General features: G+C 44.3%; 1 protein-coding gene across 1 annotated transcript in view; it reads right to left on the minus strand.

Annotated features, from left to right (window-relative positions):
* Positions 1 to 13,746: 13,746 nt before the first annotated feature.
* The window catches only part of LOC136877761 (uncharacterized), a 74,606-nt gene continuing 71,475 nt past the window's right edge, over positions 13,747 to 16,877 (minus strand). The window contains exon 4 of the mRNA XM_067151967.2: positions 13,747 to 14,570. Coding sequence (XP_067008068.2) covers positions 14,360 to 14,570 — 211 coding nt within the window. The 3' untranslated portion in view covers positions 13,747 to 14,359. The remainder of the gene's footprint in view (positions 14,571 to 16,877) is intronic.

Here is a 16,877-nt window from a genome sequence, read left to right on the forward strand (position 1 = left end):
ATCAGTGTTCAAAATACATTTTTAATGTTCATCCACTCTGTGACAAGAGACCACCAGCGTTCTAACTCCTCGTTCAGTAATTAAATGATCATTTACATTTTAGCAATATAAATTATTGAAAGTTCACGACTAATACAGCATTGCAACAAAACAACTCCCCACAATACATAAATTAATAGGCCTATAAATGCTACACTGAAATGCGATCGTAGTTCAATCACAAAAAAGAGAGATAAAAGGAACAAACGAACTTAACACCTTACAGCAAGTTTGGCAGAAGACTACCCTTCCATACGTAGTGAAATCGGGATCCCCTATGATCCACCGCTTCAACCAGTAGGACTTCGACTATTTTTCTTTCCAATTTCAATTTTTTGTACGTCACGCCGATACAGATATGTCTTATGGTGTCGATGGGATGGTAAAGGCCTAGGAGTGTGAAGGAAGTGGCCTTGGCCTTAATTAAGGTACAGCCCAGGCATTTGCCTGGTGTGAAAATGAGAAACCACGGAAAACAATCTTCAAGGCTGCCGACAGTGGGGCTCGAACCCACTGTCTCCCGGATGTAAGCTCAAAGCTGCGCGCCCCTAAGCGCACAGCCAACTCGCCCGGTGATTTTTCTTTGGGCATTGCCACAGACACACTTCTTTTTCACAACAAATCACGACACGTTCTGAAGATAAAGCATACGCGTACAACAGTTCACATCGAGAAGGTATAAGGTATATGGGTTGTGCAACGTAGTTAGACGTCGATTGGTTCTCGCATAGTCCTATGTCTTAAAAGGTTGGAGGGGTTGAAGGCTTCGAGGTCAAATTGTTGCTTGTTTTTCCTGACGGAAATTTCCCAAGAACTATTTCTGGTGACTTCCGAGAATTCCCATTTTGGTTCGTGGGGTAAACAGATCTTGAGAAATAAGAAGATAATTCATTCGAGGTCCGCCTATGTGGTGTAGTGGTTAGTGTGATTAGCTGCCACCCCCGAGGACCGGGTTCGATTCCCGGTGCTGCCACGAAATTTGAAAAGCGGTACGAGGGCTGGAACGGTGTCCACTCAGACTCAGGAGGTCAACTGAGGAGAGGTGGGTTCGATTCCCACCTCAGCCATCCTGGAAGTGGTTTTCCGTGGTTTCCCACTTCTCCTCCAGGCAAATGCCGGAATGGTACCTAACTTAAGGCTATTGCCGCTTCCTTCCCTCTTCCTTGTTTATCCCTTCCAATCTTCCCATCCCCCCGCAAAGCCCCTGTTCAGTAATGCAGGTGAGGCCACCTGGGCGAGGTACTCGTCATCCTTCGCAGTTGTAACCCCTGACCCAGAGTCTGCAGCTCCAGGACACTGCCCTTGAGGCGGTAGAGGTGGGATCCCTCGCTGAGTCCGAGGAAAAACCGACTCTGGACGGTAAACAGATAAAGAAGGAGAAGAATTCTGTCGAGCACATCAGTTACAATATAATACACTGGGAGAAACTCGGCTTCTTTAAAATACATTCAAAAGGCATCAAATGGGCAATTATACTCCAAATTGGCACAAATCCGGGAAGGTATATAAGCCCGGGACGCGGGGAGCCTGGCGAGCAGGAGTCTTCTTCTTTGTTCTACACGTCTTGAGATGATTCACCAACCGGAACTGACTTCGTATTACGAAGAACAGAAGAAAGGCAAATCAAAGGAGACTGGATCGTCTTCATCTGCTCCCGCAGGCACCCCTGGGATACCGCATCTCACTCGTTCTCAGCTGGATCTCCTGAAGGCCCAAGCCATGTCGGATCAGAAAACGCAACAGACTCCAGTCCAGCGCATAGAAACACGCCTCTTTCGGCAACCCGAAAAGTGTCCCTCCATATGGGGCGACGAGGACGACCACGGAGGGCCGAAAGTCAGAGTTCCTATCAACTGGCCGGCTCTGGCTCCGGCAACCTACCCCAAGGCTCTACCAGTTCCAGACGATCAGTGGGTCCATCGACTAGCAGAGGCACTTCGACAACTTGTTCCGGTCAATCTACAGGGTCGAGACGAGCATGAAGGACAGGCCCTACTGTGGGCTTTCTCCATGTGGCCAGCCAGGGACGTCGGGCAACGGCAGTTCTTTTACATCAGGGCATCCCTGATCTACGTCGCCCTTACTAAAGGGTGGAATTACGCCGTGAAATTGGACTCCGCCACTAGAGACGAAATCCTGAACCTGCCGCATGGGTTCCAGTTTCAGGTGTCCACCAGATCGCTCAGGATCAGCCGCGGGACGACACATCGTGGCAGGGGCCGCGGCACACCTGGCGCTACGGGAGCTACCTCAGGAGGTGCAACTTAGGAAGGACTGCAGCATCTTTCCTGTCGATGCTGTCCCAAACCTCCGCCAGTGCTCATTAGGATACATCATTTGTACTGTTCTGTTTCTTGTTGGATTGTCTGCCTTATTGTACACTGACTGACAGAGCAAATGCAACACCAGAAGGAGTGGTTCGAAAGGGATGAAAGTTGGGGAAAAAACAGAGACGGCACGGACGAATAATTGATGTTTATTTCAAACCGATATGCAGGTTACACAATGCGCACGGCATCGACTCAGTAGGATGTAGGACCACCGCGAGCGGCGATGCACGCAGAAACACGTCGAGGTACAGAGTCAATAAGAGTGCGGATGGTGTCCTGAGGGATGGTTCTCCATTCTCTGTCAACCATTTGCCACAGTTGGTCGTCCGTACGAGGCTAGGGCAGAGTTTGCAAACGGCGTCCAATGAGATCCCACACGTGTTCGATTGGTGAGAGATCCGGAGAGTACGCTGGCCACGGAAGCATCTGTACACCTCGTAGAGCCTGTTGGGAGATGCGAGCAGTGTGTGGGCGGGCATTATCCTGCTGAAACAGAGCATTGGGCAGCCCCTGAAGGTACGGGAGTGCCACCGGCCGCAGCACATGCTGCACGTGGCGGTGGGCATTTAACGTGCCTTGAATACGCACTAGAGGTGACGTGGAATCATACGCAATAGCGCCCCAAACCATGATGCCGCGTTGTCTAGCGGTAGGGCGCTCAACAGTTACTGCCGGATTTGACCTTTCTCCACGCCGACGCCACACTCGTCTGCGGTGACTATCACTGACAGAACAGAAGCGTGACTCATCGGAGAACACGACGTTCCGCCATTCCCCCATCCAAGTCGCTCTAGCCCGGCACCATGCCAGGCGTGCACGTCTATGCTGTGGAGTCAATGGTAGTCTTCTGAGCGGACGCCGGGAGTGCAGGCCTCCTTCAACCAATCGACGGGAAATTGTTCTGGTCGATATTGAAACAGCCAGGGTGTCTTGCACATGCTGAAGAATGGCGGTTGACGTGGCGTGCGGGGCTGCCACCGCTTGGCGGCGGATGCGCCGATCCTCGCGTGCTGACGTCACTCGGGCTGCGCCTGGACCCCTCGCACGTGCCACATGTCCCTGCGCCAACCATCTTCGCCACAGGCGCTGCACCGTGGACACATCCCTATGGGTATCGGCTGCGATTTGACGAAGCGACCAACCTGCCCTTCTCAGCCCGATCACCATACCCCTCGTAAAGTCGTCTGTCTGCTGGAAATGCCTCCGTTGACGGCGGCCTGGCATTCTTAGCTATACACGTGTCCTGTGGCACACGACAACACGTTCTACAATGACTGTCGGCTGAGAAATCACAGTACGAAGTGGGCCATTCGCCAACGCCGTGTCCCATTTATCGTTCGCTACGTGCGCAGCACAGCGGCGCATTTCACATCATGAGCATACCTCAGTGACGTCAGTCTACCCTGCAATTGGCATAAAGTTCTGACCACTCCTTCTTGGTGTTGCATTTGCCCTGTCAGTCAGTGTATTTCTTTGCGGTCGTCTATGGCCGCATTCAGTGGCTTGTCTTTTCTTGTATTCATTATTATTTGCCTGTGTTATACTGCTTGTTATTACCTCCTATGTATATCTGAAATTAGAATAAAGCACGCGAGGGGCAGCGCCGACTGAGGGCGGAGGTGCCGGATCGGATGGGTTTAGGGAGTAGTCCGGCCGAGTTCGGTTCATCTCTCCTCCTCGGACTGCTCGCTCGCTCCTCTGGCCGCTGCGGCTGCCACCAGTGCTGTCCCTATTACACGCGTCAACCGGGAAGGTATATAAGCCCGGGACGCGGGGAGCCTGGCGAGCAGTCGTTTGGTGGTCGGGGAAGGAGTCTTCTTCTTCAACCAACGAGATCTAGCTTAAAGGACCCTACAATGGATGCATATCTCAAAAGCCTACGTTTCTAAACACAGGAATAAAATAGGCAAATTCCCGTCTCTAGATAACTACTTAAACCCTTTACAAACTCTAGGTGTTGTATAAATAATTGTTTACCACCCTCAACTCAGAAATATTTGGTTGTTTATAAAGTTAAAATTAAACAACTCGATATTTAAGAAGAGTTATACAGCGTGATTCAGCCGGCCCTTCCAATGTAGTTTTATGCAACCCACAATATTCATTCCGCTCTGAAATCATCTGCCCCGCTAGTATGCTCAGAGAACACCACCGGATATCTTGGTATATACCGCCTCACCATGATAGGACGCCGTAATGTTATACTCGTATTAAACACTGGAAGACATGCGTGTACCTTCTAGATCATATGAATCTGACACGCCGGCGAAACACTATATTGATATTGTGACCGCAGTAAACCTAACACTTGCTATAAGCTGCTCAGTGTGCCGTACGGAACCGTACTGTAATTGGTAAAGGCGTGGCGGAGCGGGCTTGAAAGTTAGGCGGGAGGGTCGAGTCCGGGGCGAAGATCACAAATTTTTGAAATATTTGTTTAATACGTACCGCACGCAGTGTAAGTTCAATACTCGCTTTCATGCAATTTTGTGTGTGAATGAATGTTTTGTGACCCTAAGAAGGGCTGATTAGTTATTAGGCCGGACACATACAGACCGGAAATAATAGGAACACAACTGCCCTGACAATGTTTTATCGCAGCAAATGCTCGATGTGATGACCGTTTTGGTTTATGCACATCCTGGTCCGGTGTCTAATAGATCGTCTTGCGCGCTGAAGCATTCCAGGTGCTATTGTTTGGCAGGCGTTCGTGATGAGCTGCCGGAGCTTGTCGGGGTTTACCGACGCTTAAGTGTAAACGACGTTCTTCAAATGTCCCCACAAGGATAATTCTAACGGCATTAAATCCGGTGAACTGGTGGGCCAAGAAACAGGGCCTCCTCGTCCTATCCATTTACCTGGCAGTTGCTCGTTTAGATGGTTACGAACAGGCAAAGTCGAATGTGATAGAGCTCCATCCTGTTGCAACCACCTCGTCAAACGATCGTGCAAGGGCACATCCTCCAGCAGCTGTGGGAGTTCCTGACGCAGAAAGTGCAGGTAGCGTGGGCCAGTCCAATGGCCCTCAAAGAAATAAGGTCCAATCAGGCGATCCCCCAAAATTCCACACCAAATATTCACTCCCCATCGTACTTGATGGGCCGCCTGTTGCACCTAGTGAGGATTGCCTGGACTCCAATAGTGCATGTTGAGGCGATTGACGTTCCCATTATTGTGGAAGCGCCATTCGTCCGAGAACGAGATAAGCGACACGAATGCTGCATCATTGTCCAACCTGCCTAATAGCCACCGACAAAACTCCATTCGAGCTTCGAAATCCCGGCCATGGAGCTCTTGGTGTAGCTCAAGATGGTATGGGTGAAATTTATATTCGTGCAGTATTCGCCAGATGGACGGCTGGCTGGTGTTAATCTGTCGTGAACCGAGCTCGATAGCTGCAGTCGCTTAAGTGCAGCCAGTATCCAGTAATCGGGAGATAGTGGGTTCGAGCCCCACTGTCGGCAGCCCTGAAGATGGTTTTCCGTGATTTTCCCATTTTCACACCAGGCGAATGCCGGGGCTGTACCTTAATTAAGGCCACGGCCGTTTCCTTCCACTTCCTAGGCCTTTCCTATCTCATTGTCGCCAAAGACCTATCTGTGTCGGTGCGACGTAAAACACATAGCAAAAAAAAAAAATCTGTCGTGCAATCGCCATTGTACTGATGTGTGGACTATTCCGAGCTGCCTCCAGAACGGCCTCTTCTATTTCACCCGATGTAACGGGCCTATCGCGGACTGGTGGCTGATTAGAAATCACGCCTGTTGTACTTAGGCGTCTTTCAAAAACGGCGGAATGTCGTAGCAGCCGGGTGTCGTCTGTCGAGATACCGTTCCTGGTACAGACGTAGTGCCTCGCACGCGTTTTGTCTTGCTTCCCCATAAATGAGGAGCATATCAACGTATTTCTCTGTGGTAAACATGCCGAATGACAACAGAGATTACAGTACATTCAGATCCTCGGAGTAGCCTATGCGCAGGGCACAAGATGAATAATAGCGTAATTCTACTGTTTGAAAGTGGCAAACGTCATCATACCGATGCAAAAATTCTTTAACGATGCAGGATTCGAATCGCCGCTGGCACATTCAGTCGATTACTAGGCGAACGCCTAACCACATCCGCTACGCTACACTGCTGGAAACACGCTGGTAGTACGACGAGAGCAGAGTACATACGCCATCCGGTTCGGTGTTCAAGACATTAATTACTACACTGTTCTTCTTCTTCTTTTTTATCTGTTTACCCTCAGCGAGGGATCCCACCTCTACCACCTCAAATATTCACTCCCCATCGTACATGATGGGCTACCTGTCGCAGTGTCCTGGAGCTTCAGACTCTGTGTCTGGGGATACAACTGAGAAGGATGACCAGTAGCTCGCCCAGGCGACCTCGCCTGCTATGCTGAACAGGGCCCTTGCGGGGGGATGGAAAGATTGGAGGGATAGACAAGGAAGAGGGAAGGAATCGGCCGTGGCCTTAAGTTAGGTACCATCCCGGCATTTGCCTGGAGGAGAAGTGGGAAACCACGGGAAACCAAGGGAAACCAATGGCTGAGGTGGAATCGAACCCACTTCTACTCAGTTGACCTCATGAGGCTGAGTGGACCCCGTTCCAGCCCTTGTACCACTTTTCAAATTTTGTGGCAGAGCCGGGAATCGAACCCGGGCCTGCAGGGTAGCAGACACTAACCACTACACCACAGAGGTGGACCTACTACAATGTTACCCAGTTTTATGTATTAATTCCCCTCTTGTCCGCCTCTGTGGTGTAGTGGTTAGCGTGATTAGCTGCCACCCCCGGAGGTCCGGGTTCGATTCCCGGCTCTGCCACGAAATTTGAAAAGTGGTACGAGGGCTGGAACGGGGTCCACTCAGCCTCGGGAGATCAACTGAGTAGAGATGGGTTCGATTCCCACCTCATCCATCCTGGAAGTGGTTTTCCGTGGTTTCCCACTTCTCCTCCAGGCGAATGCCGGGATGGTTCCTAACTTAAGGCCACGGCCGCTTCCTTCCCTCTTCCTTGCCTATCCCTTCCAATCTTCCCATCCCTCCACAAGGCCCCTGTTCAGCATAGCAGGTGAGGCCGCCTGGGTGAGGTACTGTCATACTCCCCAGTTGTATCCCCCGACCAAGAGTCTGAAGCTCCAGGACACTGCCCTTGAGGCGGTAGAGGTGGGATCCCTCGCTAAGTCCGAGGGAAAAACCGAACCTGGAGGGTAAACAGATGATAATGATGATGATGATGATGATGATGATGAATTCCCCTCTTCGTTACACCCGGTCACGAGGCACGACACATTAACATAGTTGGTAAAAGAATGTTGCTACATGACTGCAAGGCGTCATGTTTTGCAAAAGGATGATATAACATTTCGCTCGTGTTCACAATCGTGTGCAAAATGTGCTAACTGTGCATTAGTACCATACAGTACGCCTGCAGGGGAATAGCACCCCTAGAAAGACGCGTACGTTAGTTGGGCTGCAGCGTACGATATTGGAAGGGGCTGCTGAATCACACTGCAATACTCCGTAATGTGTTAAGTAAGCTAGTTAACTTGTAGATTATTTTATTATCAGGGAAGTTAATTAGCGATATCAGTAAAAACATTTGGTCACCAGAGGAAAGAAAATATGGTAAGATGTTCAACACATAATCTCTTGCCCAATGCAAACTTTTAAAGCCGAGAGTACTTCCAGGAAATAGTAAAATATAAGTTTAGAAAGGAACAGCACAGGAAATGGTAGATGAAGATAGAATTTATATATACATGACAAATATTTTATTGCATTCACAGAATAAATTACATAATGAATAAATAAATAAATAATTAAACTTAACATCTAAATTCAATAAATAAGACAAATATACAGTCAGAGTGTAACGTCAGTTCTACATTTCATACACAGCAAGTTGGTCAAGTGCGGTCCGAGTCACGGACCAAAAACATGTAATCGCAAAGTCATGTCACTCCACACGCTAACCTTTGTAAGTATACCCCAGAACATCTGCCGTCAAGCGCGGCGTCCTCTTTATTACAACCACCCATTAACATACCCATACCAGAACATAAGATTTAGAGGGGTTATGGCGGGTAAAGGAAAACAAGCAATGAGGAGATGATCTGGCCTTTGCCAACCGTAATGTTTAGATACAATTTACTAAAGCAAGAGGTTTTATTGAGAATGTGAACGGTGCAATGAGGGAAAGGCAATTTCTCCCATAATGCTGCTCGACTTGTTCATCGTGGGAGAGTAGAGAAATGAAACAAATAACGAAATTATACGTAGAATCTTCTTGTATCAATGGTCGAATACTTCAGTTCTTTGGACATATTGCGAGACGACCTGGAGAAAATCTATAGAAATCTTGGAAGGGAAGGTTAAAGGCAGTAGACCATAGGTAGGGGTATTAATTTTTCGCATCAACGATAAACGCGACAAAAAAATTAAGCAATTTTCAGATATCTCGGCGAATCATATGATTCTGATTAAGAAAATAATTATTTTATTTTTGCGAATTACTGCGAATTAAAACAATAAGGCAAGTTTAAAGCGAAATATATATATATATATATTGCAATAAGTGTGAAAGTGCTGCGAGATGGAAAATAATGAACTCGTATTCCTATATTACTTATGTGAAGAGAAATGGAAGACATAATAGGGATTTGGAATTCGACAGAAGTACCTGTATTAAAATTCTAGGAAATCTCTTACTGGTAGGGCCATATAAGGTGAAAGGGTAATTTATTTTGTAATTTTGGTTTGGACTGTAATAAAGGAATAATTAAGCATTCGTTGCTATTTATGTATCTATCTTTCACATAAATAATTCACTAATTAAATGAATGAAATTTTTAGGACTAATTTTAGAAAATGTTTAAACAGAAATTCAACCTATGACGCAAGCCCTATTTCGCGAAATAATGCGAAAAACTGTTCCCTTTTTTGCGAAATAATGCGAAAATTTGCTCCCGTTTTCGCGAAATAGTGCAAAAAATTGTTCCCGTTTTTTGCGAAATAATGAGAAAAATTGTTTCTATTTCGCGAAATGCTAGATAAATTAATGTGAAAAAAAATCATGTCTCCAACCATGGGGAAGGACTGCAACCAGACAGATGGAACAAGTGAAGACTATCACCGGTGTCCTGAGGAAAACCGAGGATCGCACGGGATGGCGACGCTACGGGAGAGATGTCACCGGAAAAGAAAAAAGCCAGTGGGAACACGACTCTCAGAAATTAATAAATCGATTAGTGATGATGACGCAGAATATAGAAAGACAAGGAAGTACTGCCCTCCAAGAAAACAATAAAACTCCATTACCTCCGTCTCATTATGAAGAACAGAAGGTGATATCAGCTACTTCAACCCATTCTGCAAAGGGAGATACCAGCTACTGCAAGGGAAGATTACCAGGAAGGAGAAGTGTTGAGAGAAGGATCTCCTGGTTAAAAACTATGAGAACGTAGACATCGTAAACAACCACGGCGTCATTAAGAGCAGCGGTGCACATGAAGGACACAGCTATACTGGATGATGGTTGCCAACATCTGAAACGGGTAGGAACCAGGGGAAGAAGAGAAATGAAAATGGTGGTGGAAGAGACTGATTTTTTCTTTTGCTACTTGTTTATTGTTTAACGTCACACGAACACATCAAAGGTTTTTGGCGACGGAGGGATGGGAAAGGGCTAGGATTGCGAAGGTAGCGGCCGTGGCCTTAATTAAAGCTGCCCACGGTGGGATTCGAACCCACTATCTTCCAAACGCAAGCTCACAGCTGCGTAGCACTAACCGCATGCCAAACTCGCTCGTGTAAGAAATTATCAGAAGAGCTGAGAAATGATGCTATCATTACAATTCCCTTTACACCACAGCACCTCGTTTCACATTTGGAAATATTCGACGGACCCTTATGAATTCCATCTCAAGTAAAAAAGAAAAGCCATCGTCCCGGTGTGCTGCAGTTCTTTCCAGGCACACCCTCAATAGAGGTGAAGTGGGAGTATAATTTTAACCACACACAAACACTGCTACCATTCTTAAATATCTGGCAGTACCCGCAAACGAACCCGGGCTTCCGAGGACGGCAGGTAATAACGCTAACAATTACACTACGGAGAAGGACTGAACTCAAGGGAAAATGAGTTTTCAGTCTTTTCTATCGCGTTGGTGGACTAGTCCCAAAAATGTCATTACTGCCACTCTCTATAGTCCAAGATGTATTGATCGCTGAGTCTCTTTAGATCAGTACTGGGTTAAAGGTCTTGGTCTGGCAAGACAACTGCTGCCTAGCTAGATGGCCTACAGATATTGGAGTATCACGTGGTCAGCGTGACGGTTTTCAATTTGTAATGCTTGACTTTCATGACCGGGTCCGCTGCTGTTCATGTCAGATAGCTCCTCACAATCAGTTGAGTTTACGGGGCTTACTGAACACGTTCCAACCCTTGAACGATCCGAGGATCGTACCTGCAAATACATAAGCCCTATACCATGGTGCTGGCATAAGTCGAAATATCAGAGAAGTAGGTTGGAATTTTGTTTTCGAAATAGTTACAAAGATTTCGAAAATTCTAACGATATGTATTCTTATAATGACAATGAAGTATTTTGATATAACTTTTACTTAATATGAACTACAGTATTTTATTTTATTGTTAGATTCTCACGCCATATTCTTTGTCTCACATTTCTGATTTCTGTAGTATTTTAGAAGTGTTTATATTTTCTGGGAACCTTTTCTATATTGATCCTTTTGACATTTAACATTACAGAGCGAGTTGGCTGTGCGGTTAGGGTCGCGCAGCGGTGAGCTTGCATTAGGGAGATAGTGGGTTTGAACCCTACTGTCGGCAGCCTTGAAGATGGTTTTCCGTGGTTTCCCCCATTTTCACAACAAGCAAATTCTGGGACTGTACCTTAACTAAGACCATGGTCGCTTCCTTCCCACACCTAGCCCTATCCTATCCCATCGTCACCACAAGACCTATCTGAGTAGGTGCGACGTAAAGCAAATAGTAAAATAATAATAACAATAACAATAATAATAATAATAATAATAATAATAATAATAATAATAATAATAATAATAATTTGATACTATGGACCTCCGTGTTAACAATAGGTATAGTATTTTGGTCAGAGTAAGTTGTGAAAGAGTTTGTTTCTTCGTTCTGATGCGATTTGGTTATTTTATTACTACGGGAGTGATCTTCCGGAATACGAATACAATTATATTCAAGTGACACATTTCGAAGTGACCTTTTCCCCAAACGATATTTTCATTGTTACTTGAAAATGTGAGTCCTCACAGGAAACATGTCACGTTAAGATGGAACCAATAGCTAGGAACGGGGTCGAATCGCCTGGACATTCTATACTCAACGTGAATAGCATGACGTGAAGATAGCTCGTATGGAACGAGATGGAAAATAGCGCATGCGTAATGCTTATGTTAATAAAGTACGAGCGCTCGTGTGTGTAACCGACACTTAGTCGTGACACCGGACTGGAACGATATTCGCATACCATGTGGCACTTAGTGGCCCTAACCTTCCTCTCTAGTGGTAGAGGGGCAGAGAAGGAAGTGGCGATCCCGAAGGTGGCATTTATACGCTTATTACTATGAATGTAGCGCTACATTTAGTAAACAATATTCTACCTGAAAGTTTGAAACACGAAAATGAACACTGTAAGGCAGCACGATCATTACTGGACCCGAGTATTTTAAAAACAAAAATAAAATAAATTAAAAATCAAACGTGTAGGCAACGCGGTATTTCGCTCGCCAAATTCCGTCCGAAAACTACCCTATAGGCAGCGTGCATAGTATTTAGCGAGCCCGAACGTTTGAAAAAAATATCCAATTCAAGAGTATGGGTCAACGTGGTGTTTAACTGGCCAAACTTCACCCATTGGTGTTTTATAACAACCCTTTACATGAATAGCGTAAGCAACGCAATTGTTGGCTTGCCCGAAAGTTTGAAAATTAAACAAAGTGTTCGAATTAACAGTGTGATTCAGTGCGGAATTACCAAGTCTCACAGTTTGAAAAACAAAAATATATCATATATTTCGAATCAAGAATGTGGGGAAGTGTGATGTTTACCAAGACCGCAATTTTGTAAAGAAAAAAGAAAATATCCCCCGAGTCAAAGTTTTAGGTAGCATAATGTTTAGCAGGCCTGAAAGTTTGAAAAGCGCAAAGAATATATACTCTGAGTTGAGGATGAGGCAGCACAGTGTTTGGAAAGGGCGAAAGTTTGAAAAGCAAATCATCATTGCGCCTCGAAATACCGTTAGGTGACAATGCTGAAGGGAGAAATACTGTCCCGCAGCACATGTATTACAGTTCATGCAATACTGAACCGTAGATGACAGTATCTTTATGGTCAGAGTTCTAAGCTGAAATATTATCACATAGCGGTTTTCTTTCGGCGCAACGATGAAATAAGCAATAATCTCTTCGATCTGAGTATCCAGATAGTATCCAGATAGCATATAAATAAATAAATAAATAAATAAATAAATAAATAAATAAATAAATAAATAAATAAATGGCTCAGAAAAATGGGCGAAATTTTCTCCCTGTAAGCACAGCTCTCTCTAATCAGGCTATATGAAGTTAGACTGACGGAAACTAGGTACTAGAAAACAAAATTAGGGACTTATTTTCAGATCATTTACATTCAGCATATATGAAATTTAGCTTCCAACTCGAATTATTCCTGCTCCATTTACTCTTCAGAACGGAGGTGTTGTATATGCCTACATGAGATGGCTAAAATTGGGATCTATCCTTCAGATAATGAATAGTGTGGTTGATCGCTGTTACTAGTCGGTGAGAGAGCTTTAACATGGGAGCCACAACTGCCCTTGACGAAGATTTGAAGACAGATAGGTAGACTTATATACGTTACAGTAAAATCATGTGAATGGGTTAGAAGAGAGTCCAGGGAAGTGCAGGAAGAGCACTTCGACTAAGTTTTGAGATTCCAGTGTGAAACGTTTAACAGCTTAGCCTATATGAACTCATTCTTAATAATCAACCAGAATGGATTAATGAGGCAGGAATTCTAACAGAGTGCTCTCTGAAGGGCAAAGTACGCTTTGAGCCCTGGGGAGCACCCGACAGCGGGAGAAACAGCTTCTGGCACTATTTGCCCAAGTTTCGTTTAAAGGTAGAAAGCATCTGAACTAACATTGTTGAAAACAGCTGCGCTTCATCTAGTTCACGGCCCCATACAATTTTGCAGTGGCTGGATTGCATTTATATTGTGCTTTTCTGACTAATACTTTCTCATTTGTGCTTTATACCAGTCCATTGCATAGACATGATATATACTTTTAAATAGATACATAATTATCCCAGTAAGGATTTAACTGGAAAGGAATACATCCACGATACCAATACTATTAGTAAATGGGACGAATGAGCAAAACCAGTGCGTTTCATTCTTAGCTACGATACATGCAGATCAATTGCATTTTGATCCACAGTGTAACTAAAAGAACTTCGTACATTTCTTTGGGATTTTTAAAAGAAAAAGACACGTGTGTGTTGTAGTTAAAATGGTATCAGTTTCCTTTCTGAAAAAGACAGAATTAAACTGATATAGTGAGATTTCTCCTCACCACAAGGGTTCAAATCGCTCTTCGCACCGTATATGCCAGTTGAGACTTCGTGAATTATGGGATCCGGAATTCGTAGACTGATGAAAAGTAGGGCCGTTGTACGATGATGATGAAGAACATGATATGTGTATCCATATTTGTAGTTATGGATATGGCTATTTCTTCCGGAAAATGGTCAAGTAATAGTCCAAATTCAACCCTGTTCCGGTCCCCTCAATTTGGCGGTTATCCCGTATGAGACAAGTGTGCTGTACATAACATCGATTCGTGTCGGCCGTACCAAACTATTATCTCTTTGCGGTAACTTTTAAACTGAAAGTTGAAGGGCATTGTTCTTGATGCCTCAATCTTCATAGCTTGAGACGGCGAGCCTGCACTAGTTTGTTGATCTCGTTGTAAGTCTTGATCATGGGTGTTGAGCCGTTGCTCCCTACCACACAGCCGGGGTGCAGCGTGAAGCAGTCACGGCCATCCTGGCCGTCCTTGGCGGCTTTCATGTAGCGGAAGAATCTCAGGATTTCAGGATTGTCCGAAGAGGGCTTACGTAGTTCGTTCAGCTCCCTGCAACAGATGTAAGACAAGTTGTCAAAACTAAGTTCGTTGTTCAGAGTTACTTGAAAAATGAATTAAATCAATCATTCGTACTTAAGAACTGCTCTGGATATTGCGAAGAGAAAGCTCATACAGGACAGGCTTCATAAATAATAATAATAATAAGAAGAAGAAGAAGCAGAAGAAGAAGAAGAAGAAGTCTTAGGAGGCAGAATGACGGCACACCCTTCTGAAAAGAGAATCTTCGACGTGCTAGGAAACCCATCGACTCAGGTCTCTGACGTGTAAGAACTCTTCAGATTCCAATGGGTTGTGTCCAGTATCGAAATAAAACCTCCCACTTACGCGTGTTCTAATATTAGACGTCTCCAAACTGATATATGCACAATTAATGATACCATCAATAAGATATATTATCATTTGATCTGTTTTCTGAATAAAAGTACGATATAAATAAAATGATGATTTTGTCAACACTTCAATTTTAGCCTCATACTTCGTTTTTTTAAAATCTCGGGTTGGTTCACAGCAGTCCAAATTAGGATGATTTAATTTTTTGCCTGTCTGCCTGCTTGCTTCTTAAGATATCACGGGAAGCACAACAAAATTTCTCGAAGTTCGGTATTTATGTTAAGTAGTAGTCGGATTAATTGGTACGCAGTGGCATAGGAATATTAAGGGGTCCAAGACTGGAAATGTCAAATTTCTCCGATAACATTAGATGTATCGAAAATCTGTTCGTAATCAATCAATCAATCAATCAATCAATCAATCAATCAATGATCTGCATTCAGGTAAGTCGCCCAGGTGGCAGATTCCATATCTGTTGTTTACATAGTATTTTCTTAAATAATTGCAAGAATTCGCCACCTGATGATGAAGCGAAGTCTCTGAAACGTGTTGTGGAGTAAAACATTTTATAAAAATTGTGACTGGTAACACTCTTAATTATTCATACAGTATTAATTCACAGTCACGGACAAGGCCTGCATAAAATTATGGTTAGGTTTAAGAAACGGTACAATTTTACCGTACCCCGTACGATATTATTAATAATTTGTTTTCCACGAATGTAGATTTTTGTCATGTCCATCAACAGCAAGGATCGCTGACTTGGAAATATTGTTCAGTTGTCACAGTAACGAAGCTACTGGCGGTGGCGGTGATTGTTCTTATAAGTTACAAAATGCGTGTTCATTAGAGCCTACTCATCAGGAAGATGACCATCCAAATGGGAAGAAAAATACGAAGGAACGATCACTCGAGGAATGAAGGAAAGGGTGAGGGGGACGGGGTTGAAATCCTATGCTCCAATGCCTTAATATCGCTGAACTAGAAGAAAACAAAATGCGAAGTACCACAACGTCCTAAGCCCCTGAAACTTATCAACAATAAGATTACACTGGCTACTGTTGTTCGTTGAGGTGCGCTCTGTTTTTTATTCAGCCACTCATCTCCGCTAGATTTCATTCATTACTCCTGCAATTTCAGAAAATTAACGCGTCCACGAAGGGCACGCAACAGTTAGTCCATCTATAAAAATCAACCCCACCTACAGTCTGACTTGCCCTGTCCTGAGAATGGTTTACTGTAGTTTCCCATTTTAATTTCCAGGCAAATGCCGGGGTAGTTCCTATTCATTGGCCACAACCGATTCTCTCAACCCCCTTACCCAATTTCATTCATCATCTTTCGTTTCATCTTCATTAGTTCCTCAACTGAGGTTGGTGACAGGAAGGGCATCCGGCCGTAAAATCATACCATATACATTAATCTCACTTCATCCCTGACCCTGTAGCCTATCAGGAAACGGGATTAAGGGGTAGAGATTCATTATTATTATTATTATTATTATTATTATTATTATTATTATTATTATTATTATTATTAGAGCCCGGATGTTTATGCATTGATAGGTTAGAATGCAAACTTACTGAAGCGAGTAGCAGTAATATAGTCTACCTTCACAGCGACTATGCTTTGGGGTTTGTATAAGCATTAGGGGTACGGCCCATCAGAACCCCCATAATTTCTGTTACTCTTGCTACATTATGGAATAGCGGGTGGCCGACATTTCCTACAATCTAACCTGTTTACTGCATAAAAATCCGGGCTTTAGTAGTAGTAGTAGTAGTAGTAGTAGTAGTAGTAGTAGTAGTAGTAGTAGTAGTAGTAGTAGTAGTAGTAGTAGTAGTAGTAGTAGTAGTAGTAGTAGTAGTAGTAGTAGTAGTAGTAGTAGTAGTAGTAGTAGTAGTAGTAGTAGTAGTAGTAGTAGTAGTAGTAGTAGTAGTAGTAGTAGTAGTAGTAGTAGTAGTA

Source organism: Anabrus simplex, chromosome 7 (assembly GCF_040414725.1).
Source record: "Anabrus simplex isolate iqAnaSimp1 chromosome 7, ASM4041472v1, whole genome shotgun sequence".
NCBI classification, from domain to species: domain Eukaryota; kingdom Metazoa; phylum Arthropoda; class Insecta; order Orthoptera; family Tettigoniidae; genus Anabrus; species Anabrus simplex.